The sequence below is a fragment of the Anser anser genome (assembly GCF_964211835.1).
Source record: "Anser anser genome assembly, chromosome: 7".
NCBI classification, from domain to species: domain Eukaryota; kingdom Metazoa; phylum Chordata; class Aves; order Anseriformes; family Anatidae; genus Anser; species Anser anser.
Window position 1 is genome coordinate 30964388 of NC_139727.1, and position 14406 is coordinate 30978793.

At 56.3% G+C, this 14406-nt stretch overlaps 1 protein-coding gene across 1 annotated transcript; it reads left to right on the plus strand.

Annotated features, from left to right (window-relative positions):
• The first annotated feature begins 2313 nt into the window (after window positions 1–2313).
• Window positions 2314–12602, plus strand: DUSP5 (dual specificity phosphatase 5). The gene is made up of 4 exons (XM_083843198.1): window positions 2314–3001; window positions 6998–7140; window positions 8595–8814; window positions 10991–12602. Exons 1-4 carry the CDS (start codon window positions 2434–2436, stop codon window positions 11389–11391), a joined length of 1332 nt encoding a protein of 443 aa, XP_083699324.1. The 5' UTR covers window positions 2314–2433; the 3' UTR covers window positions 11392–12602.
• Window positions 12603–14406: the final 1804 nt, after the last annotated feature.

Below are 14406 nucleotides of genomic sequence, written 5' to 3' on the forward strand. Positions count from 1 at the left end.
AAGACCCGAGTGGGGACGATGTGGGGTGCTGCGCGGAGGAGAGCGGTTTCCTACCCAAAGCAGAGGTGCTGGAAGCCGCTCGGCCTCCTCCGTTTACAACAACCCAGCCCCTTTCTGCCCTCTTGCTGGGAGCCCCTGACAACCTCAGAAAAAGTTCCAGTGGGGAAACACATCCGTGCCCGTCTGCAGCCCCGGCAGCATCGGGCCCGATGGCTCATCCTTCCCCAGTACACCGGGGCACGGAGCTGGTGGGCAGAGGAGTCAGGGACTGGGCGCCCGGCACCCTGCAGCGGGAGGAAGCGTCGGTGCTGCTGCTGTTAGCACAGTTATTTTCTTCTAATAAAAAGGTGGCCATGACTCACTCCATTAAGAAACAAAAGCAAAGCTGTAATCTACTGAAAGGCAGTTGTTTGGATGCTCGGAGTGAGGTGTGTAAAAGGAGGAAGGTCAGCTGCAGGTCACATCCCGTGGTAAGCATACCCCCTGTCACCACTGCAGGCCAAGCAGCAAGTCTTCCCCGGGGAGTTTATTTTCTGGGCTGGTAAAACTCACCCCCCAGCTTCAGCCTGGTGTTTCAGCCACGAGGAGTGCGGGGGGGAAAAAAAAGCTCTCCTTCCCACCCCTCCCTGTGCGCTTGGGTTTCCTGAGAGGAAATGATGCTCTCGTGTGACCGCGCTGGCCCCCTCCTTCCTCCAGGGAGGGAGGAAGCGCAGGTTGTGTTCGCGCCGTGCCGGGGGCTCCTTCTTGTGTGAGCGGGAGCAAACCTCCCCCGTCGGGTGCCAGATCCCCCACCTGTACTAAAAAAGCTCTGGGGGGGAGTTGGCCGGCCCGTGGTGCGATGCGAAGGTGAGGATTTTGGCACGCTGGTGGCAACGCTTCTCGTGGCGAGGAGCACGTTGATACACGGGGACGTCCAGCAACCAAATCCACCCGGAGGCGATGCCCAGCTGTCCCCACGGCGGGTGCAGAAAGGTCAGAGCAGGGCCGCCGTGAGGCCAGGTGAAGCCGACACCCACGCCGGGCCGCCCTGCGAACATCTGCACCTACCCGCAAGCCGCTCTATTTTCGTTCCGTCTCATACCCGATTGACTCAGAGCAGAGCGGGGGGGGGGTCGGGTTAGGAGGAGCGAGCCGGGGGCTGCACGGGGCTTGAAAGAGGAAGAAGAGGAGGTGCTTCGAAACGGGGTGCTGCTATTCTTTCGATCAGCTCGAGCGTTCTCCTTGCACGGTCTCTCCTGCCTCTCTGCTTCAGCTGCGGGCTATTTGAGGCAGGGCTGGCGCTTCCTGCCTGCCGGTGAGGTGCGCATACTTGCAGGGCACCATCAGAATAAATAACAGCCTGCTCTTAGACAGCCCCGCTGGAATCTCTCCTGGCTGTCATGAGCTTGGCTGGAGCTCACCCTTTTGCCCAACTTCTTACAGGGATTGACGCTTCTCCCTTTGGCCACTTTGAAAACTTAGCTACACGGAAAGGGCAAGTTCCAAATTTCCCAATTCCCGTGGATCTCAGCGGGGTGACTCCTGGCCGCAGTGGCAGCCTGAGGTCCGCCGCGTTGTTCGTTTGCGGGTCCCCTGACCCACGGTCCCGCAGCCTGTACATCTGCTGCGAGGCAGGAGCCGTGACGCCCCCAAACACTTCTCCTCCTGCAGGTGGCCCCGCGTTCCTGAGCAGCCCTCCCGTGGCGCTCGCTCCCTCTGCAGAAGCCCCCATCGAGCTGTGACCCCCTTCGCTGCCAGGCTGCAACCCTGCAAGGCTCCAGCACCCCGGGGACGAGCCCTGGGCATCCTGTGCCGCTCACCCAGCCGCCGGCCTGGCGTTGGCGGTGCCCCCACAGCCAGGCAGACATCGGCGGGGCCGGGGGAGAATAAAGGGAACGGAAACCCCTTTTGGCAGCCTGGGGAGAGAAACCTGCCCTAGCGCTGCCCTTCTTTCTTTTTCTATTTCATTTTTTTTCCTCTTTTTTCCCTTTTTTTCCCTTTTTTTCTCTTTTTTCCCTTTTTTCCCTTTTTCCCCTTTTTCCCCTTTTTTCCCTTTTTCTTCTCTTTTTCCCTTTTTTCCCCTTTTTCCCCTTTTTTCCTTTTTTTCTTCTCTTTTTTTCCCTTATTTCTTCTCTTTTTTTCCCTTTTTTCTTCTTCTTCCTCCCTCCCCCCTCCTCCTCCTCCTCCTCCTCCTCGCCCCCCGGCTCTCAGCACGGGGGCGAGGAGGCCGGGCCCGATGACGGGAGGATTTTTGCGGCGTTTTTCAGCTTCCTCTGCCTACCCCCCCCCCGCCTGACTAACGCCGCCCGCAGCCCCCGCCCGCCGCCCTGGCGGGGAGGGGAAACCCCGCCGGGGGGCGTGGCGCGGGGCGGGAGATGCCCATATAAGGAAAGCGGGCGCGTCACTCCCCTTATATGGGCAGTGCCGTCAGGGCCCGGCCTCCCATTCATATAAATGCCCGGCGGCGGCGGCCGGGATTCCCTGCGTGGGGCTCGGCGCGGCGCCTCCGTCCCCTGCCCGTCCGCCCGTCTGTCCGCCCGTCCGTCTGTCCGTCCGTCCCGTCCATGCGGAGCGGCCCCGCCGGCACGGCCCCGCGGCTCCCCGGCTGTTAGGCTCCCGGGCGCTATGAAAGTCACGTCCCTCGACTGCCGGCAGCTGCGGAAGCTCCTGCGGAAGGAGCCCTCCCGCTGCCTGGTGCTGGACTGCCGCCCCTACCTGTCCTACTCGGCCTCCTGCCTCCGCGGCTCGCTCAACGTCAACCTCAACTCGGTGGTGATGCGCAGGGCCCGCGGCGGGGCCGTGCCCCTCCACTTCGTGGTGCCCGACGAGGCGGCCCGAGCCCGGCTGCTGCGGGGGGGAGACGGGGGGGCGCCGGGGGCGTCCCGCCTGGCGGCCGTGGTGGTGCTGGACCAGGGCACGGGGCACTGGCAGAAGCTGAAGAAGGACAGCACGGCGCAGATCGTCCTCAACGCCTTGCTCTCCAGCCTCCCCGAGGCCGGGGCCAGGGTCTGCTTCTTGAAAGGTGAGGGGCGAGGGGGGGTGCGGCGCGGATCGGGAGGGCATGGGTCGGGGGGGGGGGGCGGTGAGGGTCCGGCCCCGGAGCCCTCCGGGACAGCGGCGACCCCCGGGGGCTCCCTTCCCCTCTCCTCGCCCGCTGCCCGGGCGGTTAAACTGCTTACTGGAGGAGGGCAGCGGGGGTAACGCCGGGATTTCATCGCTTTTCCACCTACTGGCGATAAATCCCGGATAGGCTCTGCCGGCTGAGCCGAGCTGCCTTTCCGCCCCCCCCCCCCATCGCCTTTAAGACTGATGAGTAGCGAAGAGCAGCAGGGAAGGAGGACGAAAAGTTGGGGGGGGGGGGGGGGGAGAACAACGAGAGGGCGAGGGGCTGCGTGGGAAACGGCACCACCCGGGGCCGCTGCCCCCACCGAAACCCCGGGGCTTTGTGGGGCCGGCAGTACCGCCCCCCCCCACGTGCGTGATAGCCCTTTGATTGCGGTTTTTGTTTTCCTTTCGTGTAAACCGGGGATAATAAAACAATAATAATAAAGCAGAGTAGCCTGCCCTTTCTCCTGCCCGTTCCCCCCCCCATGCGGCTCGGCAGCGCCTTTGTCCTTTTGCCCTCCCCGGTTCCAAGCCCTCACCCCCCCCAGTTCCCTCTGGCGGCGGTGCCGGCCGGGGGGGGGACTTCCCTGGGAGCCCCCGGCAGTAGCAGGGGGCACGGCTGGAGGAGAAAATCGGGCCATTTGGGGTTTCTCAGACTCTGTCCGCGTGTCCTCACCGGCCAGGATTGACAGGCTTTTATTAAACCTTTTATCAAAGTAGGGTTTTTTTGTGTCCCCCCCAGTTTGTGCCTTATATAATGAGTAGTGCCCAGAGGACATCCCTGCTAGGGTAGAGGCATCTCCAGCACGGGTATTGCCCGGTACCAAAGGGGAGGGAGACTCTCAGGGCACTTTGCCATGACCCTGGCTATACCCGAGCACCGCCAGCCTGCTGCAGTTGCCCCAAAAGCACCAAACCTGCTGCCCCGGGGCAGGGATGCTTGCGCTGTGTGGGGCCAGGCAAATCCTTAGGGACCCCATTAAAGTCAGGATGAAGAAACATCTCCAGGGTCACGCTAGGAAGTCTGTGGCAAACCAGGGACTGAATTAATCTCTGCTGACTCTCAGCCTGTTCGTGTAGCCACAAGATCACCCTCCCCTCCTCATGCACTAGCCCCACGCTTTGAAGTGGTGGCTGTGGCTGTGGGCAGTGTATCTGGGGCGGAGTTCTGCGTGGGCTCTGCTTTGCATCTCTTGTGTATTGCAAAGCCTCTTTCTTGAAAGTCTGTCGACTTGAGGCTGAAAGCGTTTCCCCTTACCTAGTGGAGGAGGAGGAGGTTTCCCCCTTTTCACCCTGCTGTGAAGTCCTCCGGGTAACAGGCTCAGGCCCGTGAAGCCCACAGCTCCCTTTCAGATCCGGTGTGACTCAGTGGGCAACTCTGCTGATTCACTGGGGCCACGGACCCCCAGGAAGCTGTTGTGGTGCGGGGAAGATTTCTGTGACACTGGGGAAATAAGTCACCCTGCAGCACCGGGCAGTGCTCACAGCAGGGACCTTCGGGCTCCGAAGCACTGGCTTTGCTGCCTCGTGTGCGTCTGTCTTAGCTTTGCTAATAATGGGCTGTAAAACCACTGGGGGAAAGCTCCTCGAGGTTCCCCGTTATATTCCTGTTCTCCCCTGTGGGAAAGGCAGGAGGAGGTGTTGGCTACTTGAGGGCTGCGGTGGTCTCACCTCCGAAGCAGTGGTGGGGTGAGCGAGGCCCCACCAAGAGTCCTGGGTCTGGCCCCAGGCAGGGCAGCAAGCACAGGGCAAATGGGTGCTGAGCTGGGTGCTGGCCCCTTCCCTCCCTCGCTTTCTGTCTTGTAGGGGCTGAGTGTGTCATCTCTCATCTGTGGAGGTGCAGTTTTGTTCTGGGTGAGCTCGGCCCCAGCAGGGCGAGAGTGATTGCGTGTGGTGGGTGAAGAGCTCGCAGAAAGATAAAATAATGTATAGCCCCCTGGTGCTGACAAGGATTCTGTTATTTATTGATTAAAAATGAAGCACAGCACAGCTCTCTGCGATGAGCAATCTAGTATTTGCAGAAATGACCTCAGGGAAGCTAGGTTGAGTGGGGAGGGGGAAGAGAGGAGATTGCTGGAGGATGGGATGAGAAGATGACTCACTGTAAGAATGGCCTGCAAATATCCTGATCCCCAAGGCTTGTAATTAACCATTCACCAACTGCATGCATGAGCTGCCCCAGAGACATGAGATGCATGGCTGTTTGAACACACACGCTGATTTGGCTCAGGCAGGCCTGTGTTCATTCAGGAATAAAAACAACAACATGGGGAGTAAAGGAGGATCACGACTATTTCCGTGAACTGTACATATTTTTCCGATGTGATGGCAGTGGCTGGGGGCAGGGGGAAGATAAGGTCAGCTATGTAAAACAAGAGGATTTAAAAGTGCACCCTGGTTTGAGAAAGGCTGGAGAGCTGCTTGTGTTTGGCTTTTCCACCACCAGTTGTTAGGGATATCATTTCATCAGCCCCCCTCTTCACAGTCTCCACGGTCGCATTGCTGCTCAACCCGCTGCCTCGCGCTGGCTGAATTTGGCTGGGGCCGGGGGAGTGGGAGGAAAGGTGCAGGTGTTGCTGAGTGCCAAGTGACTGCCAAGTCACCCTCCTGGCCCCCGTCATGGAAAGCAGACTTTCATTACACCCAGTGGGCTTTGGATCGTGCCGTGCTCTTGCAACACAAGGACCCCACGGCGCGACTGAGTGGGCGACAGCCGCACGTCACGAATTTCAGCACACATCTGCTCAGGCATTGCAAACATCTGAGACACCGGCGGTGCGGGGCTGAAATGTCAGGGGGAGCTGCGGGGGGCAGCCCCGGGACCACACGGGGTGGCCGAGGCCCGGCGGGTGCCGGGATCTGCAGCGCTTCCCCTGTTGGGAAACCGCTCCTTGAAACGGGGCACCCGTGCTGATGCCGCCTGTCGGGGCGAAACAGTCACAGGTTAACGAAGCGGATCGCAGGGTTTGCTCGCAGAGCCTTGTTTGCTCGAGGGCCGTGCTCTAAAGGATTACTGAATTTACCTGTTCAGGAGCTTTGCCGTTCGCTTTTGTCCTGAAAAAAATCACAGGTGGCAGACACGCGGCACAAGTGACATTTGCAGGCTGTTTCTGCTACCAGACTTGCATTCATTTTGGAGGTCGTGTGCTCCTGTGCAGCTTATTCCAGGCCTGGAAGCAGGCAATGATTTAGCTGACGACAAACTTTGAGTAACAGTGTAATAATAGGATTAATTCCTTTTCATTAGCAGTGCACTGAATGTAACGAATGCAGTATTTAACCATGCGGAATAGCTCATGTGGGGCTATTCAGTTGTCAGATGCTGTCACAGGATTTCATTAAGTTTTACAGCAGTTATTTAACAGATTGGTTTCAGTGGGACTGTCTTCATTAACCCGCTGTCTCGTGCACGGCGGTGATTAATGGCACGGCTGCGAGCATCGTGTGCCTGCGTCCGTTCAAAAATGCAAATAAAACACTTGTGCTGCCCCAACGCATGCGGCAATAACAGCTCTGGAGAGGCCGAATTCGGCAGAGCTCCCTCTCTGACGCTGGCAGCGGTGCTCGTGTGTCAGTGGGGGGGAGGGAGCCCAGGCCCTGCCGCACTGGGGTTAATGTTTCCTAGGCTCAACAGATTTACACTCGCTAACAGTTTTAATCTCTACCCATCGGCTTTTAGCAAGTTAATCATTGTCAGTGGTATCGGAGGTTTTCCTTGGGTGCCTGAAGTCTCTTAAACAGCCCTGCTTCCCCGGGGATAGGCTTCTCCTAATCAACCCCGGGCAATGGCAGTGTGGCTCTGTCCCACTTCATTACCAGTGCCCAAGCTTTGTTTCTCCTCCACTTTAATTAAACCACTTTTTTGGAAGTGCAAACATCCGCAATTCTTTTTTTTTTTTTTCCCCTTCCCTAGGGGGATATGAAACCTTTAACTCGCAATATCCTGAGTGCTGCGTGGATGGAAAGCTCATTTCCCCCGAGAGGAACGATGCAGAGAAAAACCTCGCCAGCCACTGTGAGAAGCAGAGCGCCAACCAGAAGCCTGCCTACGACCAGGTGTGTGCTGCCGCGGGGTCACCTCCCCTTCGGGTCATCTTGTGCCACCGGGCTTGGTGCTTCTGTTCCCTGGCCCCTTGGGCTTCATAAGCCTTATATGCCCCAAAGGCAGATGCGTACAAGCCGCTGTGGTGCACGGGGTTTGGTAATATTTGTGTTCTTCCAAGAAGTTGCCGTGTTTTGATCGGAAAAGCAGTTGTAATGGCTCTAGAGGCTGGCTAGGGAGGTGACATCCCACGTGTCTCACCAGTGCTGGCACAGGCTGTCAACAGGTTGTCACTGTCCACATAAATGTGCGCTGCTGGTCAGCATCGCCTCCACCTGGCTTCACATTTAGGCAACAGCAGGAGGTTAAATAAATAAATAAATAAAAACCTGTGAAGCCCCACAGCTGCGTTTAGGGCCTATTTATCCCATGGCCAGGCAGCCCCAGGCACACAATGGAGCTGCTGGGGCTCTCGGGCAGGCAAAGCAGCACCGGAGGCCCCGGCAGCCGGTGTTGGGGAGCGGGGCCCCGTGGGGTTTTGGTGGGGGGAAGTCCCCATGCCCCCGCACCCGCCCCCGGGGCCGGGGAAGACGTGTGCTCCGAGATGTCACCCTGCGGTCGGGCTGCTTCCGCACCAGGCCCCCGCCACACAGCCGCCCCCGTGTGCCTTCTGGGGGGGTCCCAGCCTCCACCCCACCATGTAGGTGGCTCCTGGCTGTCCCCAGCGTGTGGCACCGGCTGGGCTGGGTGGCTCGGGGGGGCTGGAAAGGTGATTTCTCGCCCCCAGGAGCTGGCGGCAGCGCTGGCGCATCATGGAAAGTTACCTGCCGCCCTGGCCCCGCTGACACGTCTGTGTCAGACGGTGGCTTTCTGCTGGCGGTGTCGTCACCCAGCCTCCTCTCCTTCTGGGGAAGGAGGAACCGAGATTACATCTCGGGTGGGTGGCCCTGTGTGGCACCGGTGACGCAGGGGAGGGGGTGTCCCCAGCCCGAGCCCCGCGGCGCTGCTGGGGACGGGGTGTCCCGCTGGGGTTTTGCTTTGCTACGGGGCTCGGGAGGTGTGAGCAGAGCGGCCGAGCCCCACGCTGAGCTCTGGCAGCCTCCTCCTCCTACCTCCCCGCCTCACACACGTTTTGGCAAAGGCCCTGTGGGGACGGGCCCCGCATATGAAAGCGCTTCGGGCCCCTCCTGAGGGGCAGCGCTCTGACGAAAGCCAGAAACCTCCTGCGTGAGTGGGCTGGCTCCGGCTTCGTGCCTCGCAGATGTGGACACGAAAATGAAAACCTCCTTCCTGTGTGGGCTGTGCCATGGCAATGATTCACTGGGCAGCGACACCGGGGTCTAAAACCATCGGGGGGAGGGAGCGGGCACCCACTCAGGCTCCCTTGCCTTTCTCTTTGTGATATCAGGCCTCAAAATACCCGTGGGAAGGTGGTGTCGCTCACGTGTTTCTGCTCCTTCTCTTCCAGGGTGGCCCGGTGGAAATCCTGCCTTTTCTCTACCTTGGTAGTGCCTACCACGCCTCCAAGTGCGAGTTTCTCGCCAACCTGCACATCACGGCCCTGCTCAACGTCTCCAGGAAAAGCTCGGAGCCCTTCAAGGACCAGTACTGCTACAAGTGGATCCCGGTGGAAGACAGCCACACAGCCGACATCAGCTCGCACTTCCAGGAAGCCATCGACTTCATCGGTAAGTGCCCGACTTACGTCGCTGCATTTCAAGTTCTTAAGGACAAATAAGCAGGCTGCAAAGCAAAGACCAAAGTGGCAGGGAAAGCACACTTTTCCTACTCTTTTAAAGATGCATTTCTAACACATGTCCGTATCTTCCTATGCGTTCATTTATTTTACAATACACACTGGAGGACGCTTTCTGTATGTTCACAGATGTCACTATAAAAGTTTAAGCTCCCTCCCCAGCATCTGTCCTGGCAGAGAGGTTTCAGCAGGGAAGGGACACTCAGAGCAAGGTTTTTTTGGGAGGCTGAGGAAGGAAAATGCCCCCCTCCCCACTGCCACCAGGCGAGTGAGCTGCTTAGCTTTTTCTTTTCAAAGCAAGCTTAGGTGTAACTTCAGCATTACAGGGGAGCAAATTAGTACAGCTGAGTAACACTGAAGTCTATTGATTTTTTGTGGAGATGAAAAAAGAAAAATACATGTTTTTCAGGCCCTGTAAAAGCCAGGTGAATGCATGGTTAGCTTATTACCTTGCTGTGCTGGGACACCCCCCCCCGAGTCAGGATCTTAGAAATCCAGCATCTCCCCTTATCACGGACCTGTTCCTATTTCTCCTTGTAATTATATCACTATCTCGCCCTTTAAATACCCCAGTGGGGAAGAAAAAAAGGCTTTTGGAAAACTCAAGGGCCATCCCTTCCCAGTTCTGTACCAGGCTGGGGTAGGTGAGTGGCACAGCAAAGGGGAGGCTGGTCCGTCAGGACCACAGTGCGATTTGTGGGGTGGAGCAGCCTGAGCCTGGGTGGGGATCGTGTTGAAAACAGGGCTGTTGTTCTCCAGGAGTGTGTCAGAGGAAACAGAATAAAACCCCAGTTACGGACTTGAGACTCATCACCCATCTGAATTTGAGCTCTTTGACACTGCAGGCAGGAGGGGGGAAAAAAAAAAAAAAAAAACAATGTCAGGGTGCCCTCCAAGACCTTTCTCTTCCTGGTAAAGGACTTCTCACAATTTTCAGGGAAAAGTTAATTCACTTTTCCGTCCCATCCCCAGCACTTTCTGATAGTAGTTGAGTCACTTGGAAGTTTCCCAAAGTTTTTTGAGGGTGGTTTCGGTTTTCACTTTTATAAAAGTGTGTGGTGGAGTTGCTGGGAATGACTCAAATCTGTGTCTTCCCTATTTTGTACAGTAGCGAAGTATAACTGGCCGTGGTGGCACTGGCCCCCCAGCAGACAGTCCAAGACAGGGAAATGATAACCTGCTCGGCTCTGTTTCAGTGCCACGCAGTGAGCACCACACTTGGCGCATTTCTCCATAAATTGGAGCTTGAACATCTTGCTCAAGGCAAGAGACCAGAGGATGCCTATTTTTGAACTTTGTTTTAGTGTGGAAAGGGCTTATTTTAAGCACATTCTCTTTAATCTAATAACAATCATTGTGTTGTGTGAGTAACCACAGTGGCTCCCTGTTGTGTAAAATGGGTGCTTTGCATAAGCCTTTTATATCCTGACTTAATTACAGCCTGGTTAAGGGATGCTTGGACTTAGCAGCTGCCTACCAGTCCTTTTGTGCTTTGTGGCGAGGGCCCCAGGGAGCAGGCACAGCCTCCCCACCCAGGGGTACCACCAAGGGTACCTCTGGGCACAGCTGCTTGCTGCTAACCGGCCAAGCAGGGGCTCAGGTTGGGGCTTTAAAGAACTTTAAGAAAAGCCCTATTTTTCTAGCAAAGCTGATGAGAGGAAGCCAGCTCCTTTCTTGCCTTTGAAATACCTGGTGGTGGAGGGCCTGGCCAGGCTGGCCTAGGGTCAGTGCTTTGGGCCACAGGCAGAAAACACAGGAACAGCAAACCCAAGCGCAGCCCAGATAGCCACACTGTCCCTCAGCTCTCTGAAAAGTGAATTAAACCAAAGCAGAAATAGGCACGTGGGAAGGACTTTGTTAAAAATGGAGACAGAACCAAACCGGGATGCACAGATCAGAAGCAGCAGCAGCTCAGCTCCATCTCGGGCTGGGTTTTGTCCCACTCCTTTCTGTCTCCAAGTCACCCTCAGTGCCCAACAGAAGCAGGGCTGCTGTGCTGACGGAGTGGCTGCGTGCCATGCTCCGCTGTCAGCTTCGGGCATGTGTCACAGCGTCCTCTCCAACCCCAATGACAGCTGATGTCTGCAATGACTTTCTTTTTTCCCCAGATTATGTCAGACGAACGGGGGGCAAGATCCTGGTGCACTGCGAAGCAGGGATTTCACGCTCTCCTACCATCTGCATGGCGTATCTCATGAAAACAAAGAAGCTCCGCCTGGAGGAGGCCTTTGATTACATCAAGCAGCGCCGGAGCCTGATCTCGCCAAACTTTGGTTTCATGGGACAGTTACTACAATATGAGTCAGAGATCTTGTCTTCCACCCCCAGCCCACCTGTCGCCTCGTGCAAAAGAGAAGCCGCGTCTTTTTTTGCAGAAGAACTGACGTTAGGCAAAAATTTTGAAGGCTCGTGTTTCGCCTTTCCTACCTCAGTGTTGAGTTCTGTGCCCATCCACTCTCCCGTCCACCAGCTGAAACTCAGCCCGATGACAGCATCTTCATCGTGCTGAGAGCCCCACCGCCCCGGGGAGCCCGGAGCTGGTGCAGTCCTCTGATCCTAACTGTGACCCCGACAAGAACATTTCATGAACGTGCAATAGAGAAACCTCACCGACTTAGTCTAAGACAGAGCAGTCATTGTGGGTGAAACTTCCCATACGTGTATGCTGACTGAGATGCTGATGCTCTACGTGTGGCAGGCTTTCTGAACTTTTAATGTCCTTTTTTTTAAAAAAAAAAAATGGAAAAAGAAAAAAGTGCTTTTCTAGGTTTTTATCCAGAGTGTGCAGCCACTACTGTATTTCCAGGTTCTTGGGAAGCAATGAGAAGTCCATTTTGTATGTTCCCAGTTCCCACCTCCTTCCCTTTTTGTTTTCGAGAAGAACCTTAAGTTTTCAAGCAATAAACAGCAGCTGTGGGGAAGAAAGCAAACCGAAAAGCCCCACCTTGGCATCTGCAGGGGTGGTGGGAGTGAAGAGCGTGCTGCTGCTTCCCCAGCTCCCCTCTCCCTCTTAGCGTCACGTTTCAGGGAGCAATGCGCCGGGTGGGCAGGGGCTCCCTGCCTGGCCCCTCTTGCACAACCAGGTGAAAATCCCCTCTCCTGTTCCAGTCTCTGCAGTGCCAGGTATTGTCCGCAGTGTAACTGGAGACCAAACTGGACCATGGATCCGTTCAGGTGTGGCATTTCCCGTACTTCTGTGTTTGCCTTTGTACTGGACATGCTTTTAACTGAAGCAAGGAACTTAAACTATCAGGTTACCCTGCTGAGCTATTATATTCCCACCCGTTATTTAAGAACAGCCCTAGAATACTTGAATGTCTGCAACCCTCATCCAAGTTACTTCCCATCAGATGACACTGTAACTACTGGATTTTTTTACACCAAAAAAAGGAAAAGCTTGGCTTTTTTGGTCCCTCCCAAGTGTTTCTGACGTGTGTTGTGCGTGGTAAAGTGGTCTTGTTCAGTGTTATGTGGCTTGCTTAGTGTGTGTGGTCACCTCCAGCCAGCCTTCCTCTGTGAAAACTGGTTTCTCTTGCATTGAGTTTGTCTGCAGGAAGCTCGGAAGGAGCTGCTCTGTCTGTTGACCTTTTTATTTTTTTTATATGTAATACGTATGGGAAATGGCAATAATTTCCAGAAGATCTCGTGAATGTGAAGGAAAGCCTGCAACTTTTTATGGAGTGTAAAAATAATAATAAAAAAAAAAAACTGTGAGGAAAAGCAAGATGTCTGTCATCCTTGGAGCGAGCTGGAGCTGCAGGAGTGCTTGTGCCAAAAGGCCAGCCGAGAAAGAAGCTTGCCCGAAGGTGGTGTGGGGAGGGCAGGCAGTGCTGGGTCAAGTGATGAAGCGCCCCAAGGTGCAAGCCTAAAGGGGGGAGACGGTGAGGGGGAGGATTTTTTTTGAACAAAATGACATGACTCATGGTGGCGTCACTTCCCAGCGGCTGGGCAGGCGCTTCTGTTTTGATTCATGCATCTTTTATATAAGCCGTGCCGTCTCGCTGCAGACGAAAGCCTGCAGTCAGCGCGGCCCCCACTTCCTGCCCAGCACAGGTGGCGGGGACGCTGCGCCCCGGGGCGGCAACAAACTGGCATGGGGGCCACCAGCCACCCCCTGGTGTCACTCCAGGCACAGGGCATGAAGGGCCCACCGTGCTCACCCGCTGCAGGAGGTGTTTGTTGTGGTTTTCATTAATAAAAAGGTGTTTGAACGCCAACATCTCCAAGCTGTTTCACACCTCGCCTCAACTGGAAGCTCTTCAGCTCTCTCTGGCTCCTTGCTGTGGCGCATCTAAGAGCTGCATTCCCAAGTTTTTGGGTTGAGAATGCTAAAGCTTTGGGTGGGTTATAAATCGCCTGTGCCCCGTGGGGTTAATCCATTTGTAACATCTTCCCTGGGAAGCAAATCTCAGGTGAGAAGCTGTCACCAGAGAGGAGCTTTGGCTTTCCTTTCTGTTTCCTTGGGAAACCTGAGCACGGGAGCCAGCAGCTGGGGAGGCGAGAGGGGTGAGGTAAGGTAAGAGCAGATCAATTAATTCTCTAGGAGAGCTGATTGCCCCCCTCAGGGAGCTCGGGAAAGTGCTCTCAGGAAACGCCAGGGCCGGTTGCAGTGCAAAGGCACGAGGTCCGGAGCAGAAAGGCCGCAAGGCCTAGTGAAGGGAGCCATACCCTGAGCACGGAGGAGACCTGCAACCTTGACAGAGAGCAACCAACAGCTCTCACTAAACCGGTGTAAGGTATCTTCTGTGGTGGGACCAGGCTGTTTCTGAGGAGCAGCAAGCCCTCCACAGAGCCGATGACGTTCTGCCCAGGCAGGGCTGACGGGGTTAACCGGGGTCTGCTGCCTGGCGGAGCTGAGCACAGCAGCTGGAGATCAGGGCCAGGCGGAGGAGCCAGGTATTTAGCAGAGAGGGAAGGCAGCTGCTCCGGTTTTGGAGAGGGGCTGTGATCCTGGGCTGTACACAGCGTGTTGGTGGGTGTTGTTGGCAGAGGGAGCTGCTCGGCTGCGCTTCAGCGGGGACGGGGAGCCAGAGCCCTGCAGGAGCCTGACGTGGGGCTGTCGTTGTGCCTGGGCACAGCTGACAAAGCAGGATGGCTCCTGCCTGGGAGGTGAGATGTGGGACTGAACCTGCGCAGGCAGGGCAGGAGCCCTGGTTTTCCACGTCCTGGACACCAGCAGGCGACAGGCTCCCACCACCCTTAGGGAAAGAAATAGCCCTGATGGGGTTTTATGCTGGGCAAGTTCACCAGGGTGAATAGGATGGAGAGATCTGGGGGATTTTGTAGCCCGGGTGGGCCTGTAGCTCGCTCCCGGGGGTGGAAGCTCAGATCAGTCAGATGGGCACAAGCCCAGGTGTGTGGGAAGGACAAACTGAAGGACGGGGGCTGATGGTGGCGGTGGCTGAACCGGCTGGTTCGGTGTGCCTGTGCCCTCTGCCAGCCAGCTCGCCGGGAGTGGGGATCTCACAGACAAACCTCTGATGGTTCTGGTGGAAAATAATGATCTGAGTAGCTGTAGCAGCAA

Excerpts from the sequence above, each read along its gene's own strand:
- DUSP5 (XM_083843198.1), top strand. The coding sequence starts at position 2,434 with ATGCCCGGCGGCGGCGGCCGGGATTCCCTGCGTGGGGCTCGGCGCGGC. Across the intron at positions 7,141-8,594 it reads AGAAGCCTGCCTACGACCAG|GGTGGCCCGGTGGAAATCCT; the intron begins GTGTGTGCTGCC and ends CTTCTCTTCCAG. Across the intron at positions 8,815-10,990 it reads GGAAGCCATCGACTTCATCG|ATTATGTCAGACGAACGGGG; the intron begins GTAAGTGCCCGA and ends TTTTTTCCCCAG.